Here is a 17,423-nt window from a genome sequence, read left to right on the forward strand (position 1 = left end):
ATGTTTCACTGTTGATTCTGGTATTTAAGACGAGTTTCTTATAAGCCCACCTTGTAGCATTTTTTATACCCGACTGCTTGCGTCTTGTGTTGGTTTTTGTTAGCCCGGCCACTCTGCCTCAATGACCTCCCATTAAAGGATGTCAAGCATTTCATGCCGCCCCTTAAAGAGTTTTGTTTTCAAGCAAACAAGTTCAGTGAGCTTGGACAGAGACTAAACACTGCGTGAAGCGGAGCGCTGGCTGTAAATGCAGGCGGGTCAGGGGACACTTGTGTGTGTTATGGCGTGTAGAACAAGGCTTCTGGAGCTGGGAGCGGGGTCGTCTCCCCCCCAGCAGCTTTGCAGGCTGCTGCTTTACTGCTCTGCTCCCTTGGACTGATTAGCACACAGAACACAACTGCTCATTTTCAGGCATTTTGTGGCTGTTTTAACTAGGCAACTAAACAATGGACACTGCTTGGATCATATTGGTCCCCACACACGTTCTCTCAATTTGTCTGGATTGACAGTTAACATTTACAAGAGGAAACCACAATGCAGAAGAGAGGATTAACTTTGCCTTGTAAGGAGCCTCTGGGATGATTTTTTTTTTGTCTAAAACAATCGTATGATTCACTCAGCTACTACGTTGCTAAGAGCTTGTGTTGAAAACAATTGGCAGTCCATGCAGCAACACGGGCTACAGGGGGGCAACAGGGACTTCCACCCCTTCATGACAAATCTGTCATCCTGTATGCAATGCCTCAGAATGGCTGGAGCAATCAGCAACACCTCACCACCCTTTCCTCCTTGTACATGGGGAATGTTACAGAGCTGAGGGGAGAAAGCAAAGCAGATTGGAATTGAGTCTGTGTGTGTGTGTGTGTGTGTGTGTGTGTGTGTGTGTGTGTGTGTGTGTGTGTGCAACGGAGACGTGAAGAGTAGGAACTCGCTGAAACAGGAAGCCCAGGCAGGACTTACATTGGAGGTATTTCCTGCCTGTAAAGATGTGTGTCACTGCGTTCCTGCAGTCAAAGAGAGGCAGAGAGGAGGAAGGAAAGTTGGCCCTGTGTGTTTGAAAGACATTTTAAGACAGGTTTCATTCTTACTGTTGAGATCAAAAGCGGATTTGAATCTAAAGCTACAGTAGCCCATTCTTCTCTAAGACTTACTGTACATGAGTGAGAGCTGACCGGCAACAGTATAGCCCTCTGTTCAGAAACCACACTTTCCACCACTACCTTCAATTTTCTTGCTCAATAGGACTTCTTTTTATCCACAGCTAAATATATCACATATCCAATACATCCGAAAAGGAACTGGCAAACTGCCTAAAGGAATAAACACAAGTTAAATCCTCCTGACTGTTGTGACTGTTGAATTGTGTGTGTACAAAGTATCAAGTTGCCTGTTGTGGCCTTTATCTGCTGTCTGTTCCTGAGAGCTAGATGGTGTTTGTTCTGAGCCTTAAAACAAGACTTAAAACACTAAAACAGTTGTCTAATGGCAGCCATCAGGGTGTCTCCTCACCCTGCCCCTGGCCCATGGAGCCCATCAGTGTCACCGTTTGTGCTACAAAGGAGGAAGGAATTAGATGAGGGTGGGGGGGAGGCGGGTGCCTCTGGGAAATAAAGATCATTGGAACGTGGCAGATAGATGTAGTGATTGTTTGCTGAAGAGACAACCTTAATTTTGAAGGAAAGAGTTTAAAAGCAATAGTTTGACATTTGACAAGCATTTTAAGGTTTGTCTATACACAGGAGGTATTTCAGCCACTTTTTTTCAGTTGTACGTCTCATGCCCGTCTGACGGCACAGATACACTTTTAATCAATGCAGCTGTCTACACAAGCCCCATAATGGCCTGAATTTCACTTGGGTTGTGCGTTCATCACTGCCAATCAAAGCATATTTTTATCCTAAAATTGTATTTTCTTCTGTTGAACGCACGTGACTGCTGTGATTGTGTAGGTTATTGAGCACTGAGCCAAAAAATAGGTGATCTACGATATGAAGCTGTTGTGAGAAGCTGGTTTGATTAGCTTAGCACAAAGACCGTAAACGGGGCAACAGCTAGCTTTGCTCTGTCCAAAATCCATGCACTAATTAACTATTCTGTTGTCTTTACACTTTTTTTGTATGGTTGTGTATGTATTTTAAGCGTTTTTCCAAAAATGTGCAACTTTTTCTTTAAGAGTTTTAGGAGTAGCCTAGTTAAATATTTGCTTTCTTGGCATAGAGTAAGATAAGAAGATCCATACCACTCTCATATCTGTCTGCTGATTATTCAATTGGAGCCAGGAGGGAATTAACTTAGCTTAGCATAAAAACTTAAAGCAGGGTGAAACAGCTAGCCCAGCTCTGTCGAGAGGTAACAAATTCTACCTACCAACATCTTTAAAGCTCACTAGTTTAGAAATACTTTGACACATAACCCCTGTAAAGCCACAACTTATTGATTTTAAAATGTTGAATTATTCCTTTGAATAGAATTGGAGATGGCTGACAGGTGACAGTGATGTTTCCTTAGTTTAAAGTGTAGCCAAATCTGTTTAACTGCCCCATATAGAATTGTAAAGTGTAAAGCAAATGAGAAGCAATAGCATGGGAACACTGAGTTTACATATCATGATATATGTGCGTGAAGATAACGGCACTAAGTGGCCTTCTGGTAGTCCTATTAATAATTTGTCTTACTATATCGGAAAACATATGCTCAGTAACCAGGAAAGAAGAGAGTTAGTGGAAGTGTGTGTGTGCATGTGGTCGCACATATATACGCCTGGCTTTGCAGAAGTGCCAATGTGTCAGGTCTATATTTAAAATAGTTGGCCAGCTGTGTAGAGTCCTGTGAAATGTTCTTTAAGTGTTTTGCTGCACTTCAGATCTGTTGCCATAGTGGCCAAATGATGATGTCAAAGCAGAGGCATTGAAACAAAACCACACCCCCTTTTTCAACGGAAATCACAGTTGGAGGGAGATGGAAAATACTGTTCAGTTAGCCAGACCAAATTACGAGTCACCAAAAAGCAGAACAGGCTTTGGCTTCACACACAAAATATGCTTAACGGAAAACACTTGTATACACTGGCTTGTAGGGTAAAAAGTTGCTACTGGATGACACACACATACACATACAGACGTGTGTGAAGAGAAAGAGGGGGGAAAACACTTGAAAGGAATATTTCTCCTATCGCTTGGCGAATCCTGATTCTTTACGATGTCACATAGATAACTGTTGGTGGATAGATAACATGAAAGCTGTGCCGTTCAATCAGGCAGACACTACAGAAGACAATGACCAAGCGAGAGCTGATACCAGTATTATCTATTTAAGTATTTGCTCGTCCCCCTCTAACTAACCCTGATACATCATGAGGTCAGGGGGCTGTGTGTAAATGACTATGACGACCTCCAATGGCTTCAGACTTTCAGAAGATCCAGAAACGCATATCAAAGTGGCATGAGTTGACGTACCTATCATTTTTAATCGTGTTTGTGGCCGATTGTGCAAACATCTTCTCATTTCAGAGTTTGCATGATGGGGTTTCTAAAAAACACAACCATGACTTCAGAGGGGAAAGTTTGGACTCCAGATCATTTTGATGGCTGCATACAGTATAACCCGTCTTTCTGTCTTGATTTCTGCTTCATCTACAAATCATCCCGAAGAACCTAAAAACAGAGTGAGAGAATGAGACCCCTCCAGGATTAAGGCGTTGAACCATCAAGTGCCCCCAACAGCTGTGAACCGGGCCCCCCAACCAGACTCTCCGGATTGCTCCCATCAGTCTACGGTCAGACTTCACTCCCTGTGTCGGGGAGCTTCAGACCAGTTATAAATACGAGCAGCACTTGACAGAGAGTTTATGTTGCCACTGCCACACAGCCAAATGTGGCCCCTGTGTTCAATCACTGAGGCTTCAAGTGCATCAGCTAAACCAGCAGTCACTAATCCTAGCCGGCTAGGATAGGTTTATTAAAGGTCTCATTTCAGCGAGTACTTGCTTTTCGCAGCCTAACCACTTTCCTCGGTCTCGTGTGATTCAGAGGCAGCAATAAGAAATCTTCCCACACCGCCCCAAAAAGCACCAGAGGACTTCAGATGCCCAAATCAGATGAACGCTGTAATTAGATAGAAATACATGTGGATCACACATTGCGATGCAAGGGTGTGTGACAAAGGTGTAATTAGTGTGAAGTTGTGCAAATAGGTCTTTGCTTTATTATGAGAATTGTATACAGTATGTGGGAGGTTTATTTAACCAGTGGAGCAGTGGTTTATATTCCTAGTTTTAGCATGTTTATGGAATCAACAAAGATGCTGCTTCAAAATATCAAAACTATGAACAGAACTGCTTTATTATTATTGATAAAGTCTGGATTAAGGCTATTAATCCCCATAAAGGCAAAAAAAAAAAAAAAAAAGAATTTCAGAACAGTTTGAATTTCTGATTTACCAGTGAAAACCTCAAGCCTAAAGGTCCACAAGATGATAATGTCATTTACAGCAGAGGCATCTGAATAGCAGATAATATACTGTATGATTGGCCATGTGGAGTTTCATTGACCTCCCATCTCCTACACTATCAGGCTGCCTTCTCTAAAAACAACTTCAGTCACAAAAGCTCAAGATAACTGTGAGATAAAGTCAAAAAAAGAAGGATTTTTGACTCATTGTTCTTTTGTTAAGTGCCACTGATAAGGAAGTCTCTGAACTTAAAAGTGCAAAAGTGACCCCCGATCCACCACATTGGTAAACATGTACTCCGAGATAGGTTAGTGGATGAGAAGTGCCCCTCTTCTTTTTCAGGGAATCACAGGCTCCTCCTCTTCCAAACTTTGTCACGGCTCTGGGAACTCCCTGCTCCATGTATCATGAGTAGGTGAGCAGAGAAGGCGTGGGTCTGGAGAGAAGCAGACAGAGAAGTGAGGACGCTGAGAGGAGCTGACGGAGCATTAATGAGATACTGGCTGCTTAGAGTTACAGGGATGCAGTTTTAGCCATATTCCACCACTGTTTTCAGGCCTGATTTGCGGACTCGAAAGCGCACAAAAACTGGGGCAATTTCGCAATTGAAAATACACTTGAGTGGATTAATTTATTTTCAGATATGGGCTTGGAACGATTTCGCGTAAAGACGCCGGGAATAGTAGCCCTTCTCGCACGCTCACTCCTTTGTATCAGCGGGCTATTACTAACTTTTTCTCAGCCTGTCTGCGAGGCGTTCAACTTGGACGTGGAGAACACAGCTGTTTACAGCGGACCTAATGGGAGCTACTTCGGATATGCTGTTGACTTTTATTTGGCTGATTCTGCCAGGTGAGTTTCTTTAACACAGAAGTAATGCAATCTTTATTTTTTCTACAATAACAAATGAAGAATATGTGTTTTTTTAAAAGCAACAAGCTCCAGGAAAAGTCTGAAACATTTGTTTGTAATTGTGTCGGGCGCTTCACGATATACCCAGTTGTACACAAATATGTTGCGCGCAGCGTGCAAACGTTCCATGGGACTATATGTTTTTGCCAAAACTTCAGAACATTTACAACTCCCCTGTTAACGTTATAATACAAGTTTCCAAAAGGAAACAGGCCTACGGAATTCATTTGTGTGATGATATTGTGGCGCTGACATTAATTCAGGGGTTTGTGGGTATTCTGTGATCTCTGGATACGTGCTTTACGCACAGCGCACACGCCCTCAGTGTGCACACAACTCACGGTAATTGAATATGTTCAGGAAATTGCATTTGTGTGCTAAATGACTCCGACATTAAAGCCAAAATAATGCTAATATAAAAGAGTGGCTATTTCATTATAAAAATAAATGAACCCAAACAAAGACCAAAACCTTTTGGAACCACCTGCAGTACCTGATCTTATTGCCCAACAAAATTACATTTAATTCTGACCTTTTAATCTGCTCTGGCCTTTAAACGCCAGAAAAAGCCTATTAACTACAACCTTTAGCAATCCCATCTTATTTGTCTAAAATGCTGCCTGCCAAAGGAAGCATTACAATCAGCAGATTGTGATTCTTCCTGGCTCAGTGGGGATGTGATCCCTGACACCCAGCAGCATGCTGTGATTGTCTCACATTCTTCCTTAAGAGACTTTTGGCATCAGTCACTTTGAGGGACTTAAACTCATGCATACATGCCTGTGGTCAGGTCTAATACCCTGTATGAGGAGAAAATAAGAGTGTGGGACATTCTGACTGTTCAAGGAGCATGAAGTGTTTATATCAACAGGATGCAGCAAAAAAACAAGGCATGTGTTAATTCAGCTGCTGACAGACTGTTGCATTTCTGTTGCTACACATTCAGTACATTTCACTGGGCCTTGGATCCAACCCTGTAATTGTAACAACCATTAACAAAAGGTTATGCAGCCGCTGTCAAGGTTTCAGACTTCCTGGCTGAGTCTGTGTCTGCTGAGCACCAGCGGTGTCTCGGCCCACTGTTCGACCAGCCAGCATACTGGGATTTGAGAAAGAGCTTTGTGCCGAGTGGGCCGCCAGCAGCAGCTCTAGTTTCCCCTGTTTCTCCTCCCCACTTCCCTGGACTGCAGACACTCAGACATGGGGAGATTCCCCCCCTCTTCCCCTGGCCTTCCCTGTCTCTTTAAAAGCCTGCTGCTATTGGTCTTCATCTCTCTGCCTGGGAAGCAGGGGCTACAGAAGAGAAGTATGATTTAGGACGTGAAGCTTGAATGCATGAACCCCTCTTCTCTCTCCAGCATCCCCCTCCTTACATCTTCCTATGCTGATGTCATTCTGCAGAGCTTTTTAATTCATCCATCCCCTAGACCTTCCCCCACTGTCTAGCCTCTCTCCCCATCATCTCTCCTCGACCCATTAAGTGTGAGACGGCGTAGACGTCATCTTACTGATGACTTAATCTGAACTTTTCTACAGTCGAGACGCCATGCCTATGGAGGAGGAGATGAGACAATGGGTTTTATGTGCAGAACAGAACAGGAATAATGTTTAAGTGTTGCCTCCTACAACCTAGTGCCCTGTAATTTCCCTGTGGATGATATGTATTCAGAAGTCAAATGTCAAACAAAACAGTACGAGAGAGCACATTTAAGATCATGACTCACTGCTTTATCTGCAAAAACCATATGTTTCTGCCTCTTTTCATTCACAGTTTCTTAGAGGTTGACACATATCAGACGATACCAGTGGAGTCATGAAATGAGTTTGTGTTATCTCTTGTTTTTGCCATCACATCATCTTCGCCCACACTTTGGAGACATGGGGAGTGGGGGAGTAGCTGGAATCCAGGGGTGAGGTCAGCTGAGGGTTGCACAGGGAGTTTCTTCTTGTCAGGGTGAGCTGCTGTTAGCCTGGCTCCGACTTTGAACACTTGTGTTCATGACTGGTTGGACTATAGCGGTACATTAACGAGATGAGACTGATAGCAGATGTAAATGCGGAGACAAGGGCAGGCAGATACTTCTCCCTGACAGGCCTGCGAACATAAAGGCTCACTTTCTGTGTGACGCCCATCCTTGACAACAAGTTTATATATGTGGGTCTGTTGTGCCCTTCGGCCTGGCGTAATAACATTAAATTTGGACACTGGCAGCCGGCCCACCATGAAAGAACGCCTGAGGATAGTGTCTGTGAACTGTGTGTGCCGGCTCTTGTCAGATACATACAGGAAGGGCAAGAGGATATATGGTTCCCTGTTGTTTGTGTGTGTGTGTGTGTGTGTGTGTGTGCGCGCGCGCGCTATTTCATGTTGAGGGAAGATGGACTCCTAGCACCCCCTCCTCTTCATCATGAGCGCTGACTCTCTCCCAAACACATCATAATCAAACAACAGCAACTGACTCCACTTTGACTTTCTCCGGTGCCAGGCAGGGATAAGCGAGTGGATCATACTGAAGATAGGAGTCAAAGTTCAGGGGGGCTGTAAATAATAACAGACCTGGCCTGGAGTGTATGCAAGGATGAGACAGCTACAGGTAGCCGTTTAATGTTGGACTTTTGAGAAAACATGCATTTAGAGTTGCAACGATTAGTTGTCAACTATTAAATTAATCGCCAACTATTTTGATAGTCGATTTGAGTCATTTATTTTATGATAAGTAAAAATTCTCTGATTCCAGCATCTTAAATGTGAATATTTCATAGTTTCTTCACTCCTCTGTGACAGTAAACTCAACATCTTTGAGTTGTGTTGCTTGTGGCTCAGAGAGTGGGTTGGTCCTCAACCACAAGATTGAGCAAGACACTGAACCCCAAGTCGCTCCCCGGATGCTCCTAATACTTAGGATTGGTTAAATGCAGTATTTGAATTTCACATTGTACTGTTTGTATGTGACGAATAAGAATAAAGCTTGTTGTAGCTTGTTGTGGACAAAACAAGACATTTGAGGACGTTGTCTTGGGCTTTGGGGATCTACATTTTCCACCATTTTCTGTGGTGGAAAATAGACCAAAACAACAAATCCATTGTTTGAGAAGATAATCGACAGATTAATAAGAAAATAATCATTAGTTGCAGCCCATTCATACATTTTAACCACTTTTTATTTAATTTAACTGCTCTGAGTGAAATTATAGTGCTACTAAAAAGGGGGTGCCTGGTTAGCTCACCTGGTAGAGCGTGCGCCCCATGTACATAGGCTCAGTCCTCGTACTGTCCCCTCTACTCCCCTTTCATGCCTAAACTGTCCTATCAAATAAAGGCCTAAAAATGCCACACACAAAAACGTCCAATGATGGATGATAGTAATATCCTTGCATCCTTGCAGTCCTTGCATGTGTTTCAGTGACATGTGGGTGATGTGCATTAGCTCACGGATAGTTTGGCCATGACGGGTACATGCCGGGGTCAGCTTGCCCATGTAGGTCACTTCACTGAAGTTTACCCTCTCAAACAGGGTTAGAGTTGAACTAATATTGACATTGGACTGAGCTCTCTTTTGACCACTAAAAAGCTACAATGTTTTCTTTGTGTCTACACAGAGGTCCCTCTCCATATATGATCAGTCTCTTTTCTGTTATTGTTTTCACTGGTGTCCTCCTTTATGGACTGGTTTCTAAATCAAACCAGTAAGTGTTTGGGCTGCAGGAGCAAAGCTTGTTTATTTGTGCTGCCAAGATTTTCTTCATCCAGGTTCTTGTCGTTGCGTGCAGACAATGGGACCCTTTGTCTGACGGCAGAAATTGTTTACTGTTTTCCATTTGAGGAGTTTTCACTATGACTCATTTCTTTCTTAATTTGTTGGCCTTCTGAAAAGCCGCTTTTAATTGTCTGTTGTCAAACGTTGTGTGCACCTATGATAATCAGCCCAGAAGGTTGGGAACATTAGAGTCTGTAAAGGTCAGTCAGGATATACTTAGCATGGCTACACTGCAGTCTGTCTCAAACATAAAGTGCCTGTCTAGCTTTTACTGGCCTGTCGGTAAAAAAGGGGGCTTTAAATAATGAGCATGTGTGTGTGTTTCGCTGGAAAAAGATGTCAGCGTGGAGGGTGACGATGTGTTTAAAGGGCCTGCGGACCCTCCTGTCACGTCTGCTGCATTGGTTTGGGAATGCCCAGAGGACGTCAGTCTACTTTGGAATGGAGTTAGCTATTGGTCAGGGTTGTCCTGACTCACACTTTGCTAGATTTAATCTCAGACTGCCAGCAGGCCTGGTTTTGTTTTAACCCCAGGTCACCAAATGACTCACATCTATGGTAACTTGATAAAGGCTGTCCTTTATATAGCAATTAGCGAATGACGACATCGTCCGCGTGTGCACTATAAAATTCCACTGGCTGAAATTCAAATTAGCATCAAAACTCATATTCGAGATGGAAATGAGACGTAACCTCTGGCCATTACTGTCTCTGGATGTGTGGGTGCGTTTGTATGTATGTATGCATGCATGCATGCATTCATGGGTATGGCTGGAGTTGTGGGGGTGCATAGACCAAAGTGTTTCAACAGCTGCTTCACCCCCCCCCCCCCCACACACACACACACACACACACACACACACACACACACACACACACACACACACATCACCATGTTTAATACAACAGCCTCTCTATCCTGAGGTGAGAGGACTGGACCCCCTGACGTTAGCATTGTGGAGAGGTGTGAACCACCAGCAGTTAAACTCCCTGCAGGAGGATTTTTTTAGGGCAGTTGGACGACGAAAGGGGAGGGAGGGTTTATATTTGGGAGGTAGGGGTTGTATTTGGGGGGTGGGGGTGGGAAAACAGCTTGGTATGAGAAAATGCATAGGCTCGACCACAAGTCATTTTGATGTTTTATAAAACTAGCAGGATGTTTCAAATTTCTCACTTGCCACTTGTGAAATGCTTTTTGCATGGTTGGTGGTTCTGACAAAGTGGATGGTGTTTTTCACACATTAAATATAAAAGCACCCATAAGAATGGCACAATACAGCCACAGAGTGATTGCGGTCTGCTGCTAGGTCGGAAGTAAAAACAACAACGGCAAAATCAGCTCGGTGTCGACATGCTGATTCAGTTACTAGGACAGTTGCCCAGCTGCAGAGGAGCGTAAAAGCATCAAGTCTAAACTATCATTTTCAAATTGACATTTTTCCTGTGTGACAATAAACATTGTTTGGCTACCTTGGCCAGCTGCGCTTGTGATTTGCAGGCCACCTGTTGCCCACCACTGCTATCCTTTTGAGGATACCAAGGAAATGCTTTTGTGGTGATAGTGGGTTCAGATCCTCGACAGACTGGACTGTTTATCTGATCATCATTGGTCGGTGCGGGTTCACGTCTCAATGGTTTCTTTTTCAAGTTCGTCCTGGGATGTGGAAATGTACATAGGTTGTCATAACAGACATGCCTTTTAAAGCAACATACAGATCTTTTATCTGGTTTTAACAGTACCATCTGACCGTTAACAAAAAACGTGGCTTCAGCACAGCACAGTAGACTCTCTGTAGTCAGCACACGCCATCCCAGCAGGCACTGCTACTCTCATCATCTTCAGGCTCCTGCTGGACAGCAGCAGTGTGTGTGGTGTGTGTGTTGTGTGTGTTGTGTGTGTGTGTGTGTGTGTGTGTGTGTGTGTGTGTGTGTGTGTGTGTGTGTGTCCATATGGCCGCCACAAGGACTCAAACAGCTTCTGTCTGGCCTTGGTTCTGAGAGGACACGAGACTATTCGTATGGCTCCATGTGGTCTAGAATAAGTCATCACACACTACTTGTGCTTCATTCGGCTGATCTCACTCTTAAGTGCCCACACATGCTTTGAAAAGTCAATATCACTGCAGGGTGACATCATACAATTATTCATTAATTTGTTCAACATGTCAACTAACGGTTTACTCACAATGATCCAGGTACAATTTCATACAGTGGTTCCCAACCTTTTTGGTAAAAGGTACCCCCACAGCCCTGTCAGATGAACTTACGTACCCCTTCATCAATTCACGCTCTATGGTGTTTTTTGCCCCCAACTGCTCCTTCCAGGCAGCGCTGCGACCACTGCCTTCAAGGCATTTAACCTTAACCCTAACGCTAACCAGTACCTAATCCTAGAGGCTTTCTATCCTCTAGCCATTGGGGGCAAAAAACACTGATCTCAATTCACATTGTATGTTCTAACTGTAGAACATTATTCCTTATATAAAAGTGGATATCCTTAATTATTTCATACAATATAAATGTCTGTTTGGTCAGCTTTTACACTATTACAAGCCTTCTAGGCTACTTCAACTTAGAGTGAAGCTGAATGTTTCAACCATTTGTTTTATTAACGTTACATTGAGGCATTACTTTTAGCTACCTATTTCAACTTTTTGCTATTCTGTTTCTCAATTTAGCTACTTTAAAAAAAAAAAGCATTCGATCTGTTTAGTCATTACTTTTAAGTAGTTATTTATTTCTACATTTATTCATTATATTTAACATTCTGTGCTCGCTTGCCAGCTAGCTTTCACACACTCTTAACTGCAACACGTAGTGTTTAGGTCTTACAGTTGACTTCATGTTGTTATGTAGATATGTTTTTCCAATCAAATCACAATTCTGTTTTTATGTTTTATTTATTATTATTAGTTGAGCTACTCTTCAATCTTTAACGTACCCCCTGGCAACTGCAGAAGTACCCCAGGGGTACCCCTGGTGGGGAGTCACTGATATAATTGGTGAAGTGATTCTTCAGAGATGTTTGTTTTTTGTATTTTTTCAGCATGCTCCATATCTCCACCGCGGAGGGAGTGCAGTGAAGGCAAAGAGCTGCCTCTGGCTCAGATCAGGTCACTGCCTCTCCGTTTCTTTACTGATACGGAACCACTCCAATGTTTAAGCGTGTTGATAGCTCTGTGTAAACTCCATGGGTCACTGTATGTGTTTTACTTAGGTGTTGCTGAGGTTTGAAGGCCAATCCCCTCCCCAACTCGCTCCATTTGTGCCTGTGCCACAGCGTTCGTTGAGCTGCGTTTATGACTGCAGCCGGCACTGACAAGCTTAACAAATGTGATTGTGATTTCCCTCTCTTTCTCGCTTAAGACGATTAGAATAGTGTTCAAGTGACATCAGCTTTGCAGCTGGGTGGAAGACAATTAAATGTGGAATGGTGGGGAGAATGTTTGGACTAAAAGGGGGCGGGGGGTAACAGAGGAATTTGCCCTCTGTAACCTCATCATAAACTGCATTAGCCATGGCTACGCACGATAGTGTCACATCAGCAAGTTCCAGCATTCTGCATCACCCCTAATTTCTCAACCCCACATAAAATAGTGGTTATAGTCTGGCAATTGCGGTGTGGTGGAAGACTTTTTTTGTAGAATGTCCTCTGATTGCTTGAGCTTCAAATGAGACGAACCCAGTCCTGGGTTACAGTGAAGCTGTTTATGCATTCCTCACTTGCAGCCTAAATCACTTACTGTAGTTTAATTAATGCTTAATTGTCAGCTGGGGGGGGGGGGTGGAGGTCATTAGTGGCTGCTCTATGGCAGCTGGTGGGGTTGACTATGCTAGACATGGTGAAGCCGCTAATGCTTTTCATCCTCGTACTTCCCCACTGGGACATTGCTCAAGTCGCTCTCTTGTGTGTAAAACGGGGTCTGCTATTCGTCCTTAGCAACATGAAACTGACAAATGGGCAAGTGAAGAGTGGTGTAATTCTCCAGTAGCCAAAACATTTCAATGAACTTCACTAAAGATTGGTCATGGCTTTTCTAGTCTCGCATTACCAGACCTTTCTCCACAGAGCTGCGGAGGAGGGTCTAGCTAGTCCACACAGCATTCCGGGATAGGAGAAAAAGGTGCTGTGGTTTATTGGCATTTCTTCAAACCAATCACAATCGTCTTGGGCGGCGCTAAGCCCCCGCACGGAGGAACGGCGCCTCTGCAAAATAGCCTCGGGAAGGAACTTGTTTGGGTGGAGTCTAGCTAGTTGTCTGGATTTAACCTGCAGAGATCTGAGGAGCAAATAACCATAGTCCTCATAAATCCACCAGAGGAAGGTGACGGACATCCGGCCGGAAGCGGAACGTTGTGGATATAGGCTATGGCTTTTCAGAATCATCGTGAGCATTGCCTGCTGTGATCCCCATCAAACCTGTGATGGTACTGCTTTTTAATCACCTCTGTGAACAGCCTTTTGTCTCGACTCACTTTAGCCACACACAGAGGCTCGGACACAACACAAGTCTATCCGTCAGCTGAGCATCGCTCCCCCCCCCTCCCCCCCGACCAATTACATCTATTTGCATACCCATCCCAAGAGCCGCTCATACACTCCACTTACTTTCACAAAGGAATTTGTAATGCAGCACTCAGCAGACTGCAGTTACAGCTTCATTAAATGCTAATGACACTTAAGCTCTACCTTCTGAGCACACAGTTAGCAGATAAGGTGCAGGGTGGAGAAATGCCAGTTAAGACTGATCCTCGCCAGATAAAGACCCATGAAAATGCTAATTCCTCCTCATTTACAGTACATTCAGATTGCTATCAATCTGTTTGTGTGTCTGCACATCTGCATGTATCTGTGCAAGGTAGTGAAAACTCGCTTCAACCGCCAACTTGCTGATTAAAGCGTGATCTGCTTGTTATGTTATTTCCTGTATTTTTCTCCCTTTGAAAAGCTGCCGCAGCCAACTATGGCTGGACTCTGTTCAGATCTGATTCAACAAAAGATGCTGCAGCTTTCAGTTGCCTTGGGCCCGTTAGTGTGTGCATGTTGCTCCAGTGGTGTCGCTTATTGCATACATGTGCTTGCATTTATATTATTTCTAAAAGGTTTTTGCTGTAGAAATATAAGTTTACTCTGTTCTTTGGTCTGCTCTGAAACTTTCACAGCCGTGTTGTTGAGCACAGGTAATAATTCATACAGTTAATCTTTTAAAATGTTTTTTCAAACATATCTAGTGTTTTCAGGTATTTGGGAACTGTTCTTGTTCAGAACAGTTTAACAGAGTGTGGTCTCCTAGTGTTAAATATTAACTGACTGCTTGCATATCTGTGTGGGAGAGTTCTGAGACAGCAGGAGGATGATCTTCAGCATGAGAATTCCTGACCAGGAAGCCACTCTGTGACTTAGATTATTGTACAGGTGGAGATCTCCCGCTTTACTGGGATCTTCCTGCGTCTGCATATGCTGTCAGAAAATGTTTCTTCCTCTCCAAATCCGGCTGGTTTGTTTCGTTTTCTCTCTTCCAACACAAACCAGGAGTTTCTGCTCCACATTTGGTATTGGCACTGCACTGTATTTCTTCTGAGGTATTAAGACCGCAGTATCGTTGTGATATTAAACTCATAACTTCTGCTCTGTGACCTTTCCTTTGTTCTCCCACAGCTGGGTGTTTTCAAAACCACAGATGATGAAATGATTTGAAAGCTTTGTACTGACCACCAGCGCACTCTGGCCCACTTCTGTTAGATTTTTTTCTCCATAAACCAACCCATAACTTTCTGCGTTTTGTCATCTGAGCTAATAGGTTCAGTTGTATTAATTATTGTGAATTACAAGGCCTTGAAAAACAATTGCAGCTGGTTTTACTGCTTTTTGACTCATGCTGGCTTCCCTGTCTTCCTCTGGACCCTGCTGAGTAGTTACCCTTGGGGGCAGGATGCTAAGTTTAACCAAAATGTAAACGCTCACGCACTATTGGAAGATCTGGGGCAGGAAAGGGTGTGCTCTTCCTGTTTTGGCGCTCCCTAGACACTGTCTGGTCTCAATGGTCCTTTGCCTATCTACCCACATCAATGCCAGCAACTGTGCCTGAGATGCTTGTCGAGTCAAGTGGGTCCAGAATGAGGTAATGGCTAAGCCATCCACTTAAGACACATTATCTACTGGGGGATATATTTTTTTCTTCAATTTAACCGTCTCCAAATCTTTGTTTTCCCCATTAACAGACTTCTCTTTCATCTCTGAAGGCTCACCTGTACCCTCACTGCTTCTTTCCATGTCAGTTGAAGTGGTCGGCTGCCCTTCCTGTAGTTGTACAGTGTAGCTCCAAGGACATTTGAAGTTTAGTGCCACAGCTGAAGAAACAAGAGTGTGACTCCACTTAGCCTGTCTGCTTTCTTGTTTTCCTATTTAATCTGCCCCACAGGGGATGCATGTGTGACCGTGTGTGAGTGTTTCTCCTTGTGTCTTTGACTCCACAAGTGGACTGTGAGCATCACGTGCACATGTCATAGCAGCAGCCCCCCTTGCTTGTATGGGATTATGTAAAACAGTGCTGCAACCTGTTAAAATGTTTTGCTTGTGAGTCAGAATACTGCTCGCTAAGCGGTAAAATGTGCATACTGCATTATGTTTAAAGCTGTCGAGTGGGAGGTCTGGAATGCAATTTTTAATGAAGGCCAGGCTAAGAGCTACAAAGCTTAGCAATGGTTTGGGAAAGAAAATATATACCTGTAACATTACATTTACAGCACGTTGTCGCTCTGTTTCTGTCTCTTGTTTGCAGTGCGAGTGTGGTGATAGGAGCTCCAAAGGCCAACACAAGGCAGGTTGACGTCACAGAGGGAGGATCCGTCTTCTACTGTCCATGGAGCCTCAGCCAATCAGATTGTCACACCATCGAGTTTGATACTGAAGGTAAGCATTATGATAGAGCTGTACTGTTAACTCAGCTGCCAAACTATGTTTTATTTCCCTGATATTTGATTAGAAGACAAATGCTAACTTTAAAACTTTATTTATGCATAAATCTATGCATAATTAAAAATCTTGCAACTACCCGGTTGTTTGGAGAGTTTGATAAAATGGAGATGGTGTTAAAACTCTCTTAAAATAGCTGAGGTTTGCTGCTTCTCTGTACACTTTTGAAGCCATCGGAGCATTTCCTCTCTGCTTCCTGTTGGCAGTAACAGGTCAGGGTCAGGCGTCAGCGTTCCACTCCACTGATCTGTTGTTGCCTGCGTTGGTTCCTGGACGCAGGATGATCCTTTTTTTTCCTGTTTGTGTCACTGTCTTTGGGGATGAAAAGGATAAATGGGGTGTTGAAGAAGATACTCTTTGCTTCCTCTTTTCCTTCCTCCAGGCCGTGTTTGTGTTTCCTTACCCCAGGAGCTACGGGGAGATAAGCAACCAAAAAACAAATAGGTCACACAAAGAAATGTCTTGTTAGTATGACAGGTGAAGCAAACACCGCCGGCCCTGAAAAAAGGCCCCAGTCGAGTCAGAATTAGGTAAAGTGGTTTTGGGAGAACGCAAGGAAGTCCAGGATGTTGACTAATGAATGGATTCATTTTCCGTATGTTGTCAGAGTAGCCATCAGCCTGTTTTGCACAATGGAGACATGGCGAGGTGAGGAAGGGAACAATCAAAGTGTGTAGTAGCTTGAAAACCCACAATTACTCATTCAAACGCGCACACAAACGGCATGAATCACACATATAGAGCGACGTGTCTTACTGCAGTGCTTAGCATTTTGGGCCAACCTAAATTTACTGTCCATAATGCACAATATGAAGAAATATTCCACTGAGTGTTTCACAAGCCTGCTTTAACAACATTCTTTTATTGGACACCGCTACTTTGTACCCTTTGCTCCACTATTTTGCACTGTTTTTCTTGCAACATAAAAAAATGTGTTGCGCATCCACGGGCGCTGGCTGGAGGCCACAGTGAGTGATGTCATGTGCAAAGCAGCAAGGCCTCACAGTGAAGGCTAGTCCCCTGGGCTGTCAGAGAGTGTCCTTCATATTTTCTAAGGGCCTTTGAAAGAACTGATCAGAGTGCCAGAGCCGGTTCCGACATCTGGATCACGGCAGAATCCCCGAACAGTGGAGGAACACTCGATACATGCACATCTGCATGCAAATGTGGCAATGCCAAACAGCTGTTACATGGATGACATTTACTTCTGCAATTCCTTTACTGTGGCGGGTTTCTTTGCCAATTCTGATAGTAATGGCTAAAGCAATAAATCTTTCTTTTTAAAACTTTCTCCACTATGAATGCTGGAGTAAAGTAGTGCTGTCTTC

The 17,423-nt window shown here is 43.7% G+C and overlaps 1 protein-coding gene across 1 annotated transcript in view; it reads left to right on the forward strand.

The window, feature by feature from the left end:
• Positions 1 to 4,861: 4,861 nt before the first annotated feature.
• Positions 4,862 to 17,423, forward strand: part of itga5 (integrin, alpha 5 (fibronectin receptor, alpha polypeptide)) — a 38,597-nt gene continuing 26,035 nt past the window's right edge. The window contains exons 1-2 of the mRNA XM_078255700.1: positions 4,862 to 5,301; positions 15,902 to 16,032. Of these exons, the coding sequence (XP_078111826.1) occupies positions 5,093 to 5,301; positions 15,902 to 16,032 (340 nt within the window). The 5' untranslated portion in view covers positions 4,862 to 5,092. The remainder of the gene's footprint in view (positions 5,302 to 15,901; positions 16,033 to 17,423) is intronic.

Source organism: Sander vitreus, chromosome 7 (assembly GCF_031162955.1).
Source record: "Sander vitreus isolate 19-12246 chromosome 7, sanVit1, whole genome shotgun sequence".
NCBI classification, from domain to species: domain Eukaryota; kingdom Metazoa; phylum Chordata; class Actinopteri; order Perciformes; family Percidae; genus Sander; species Sander vitreus.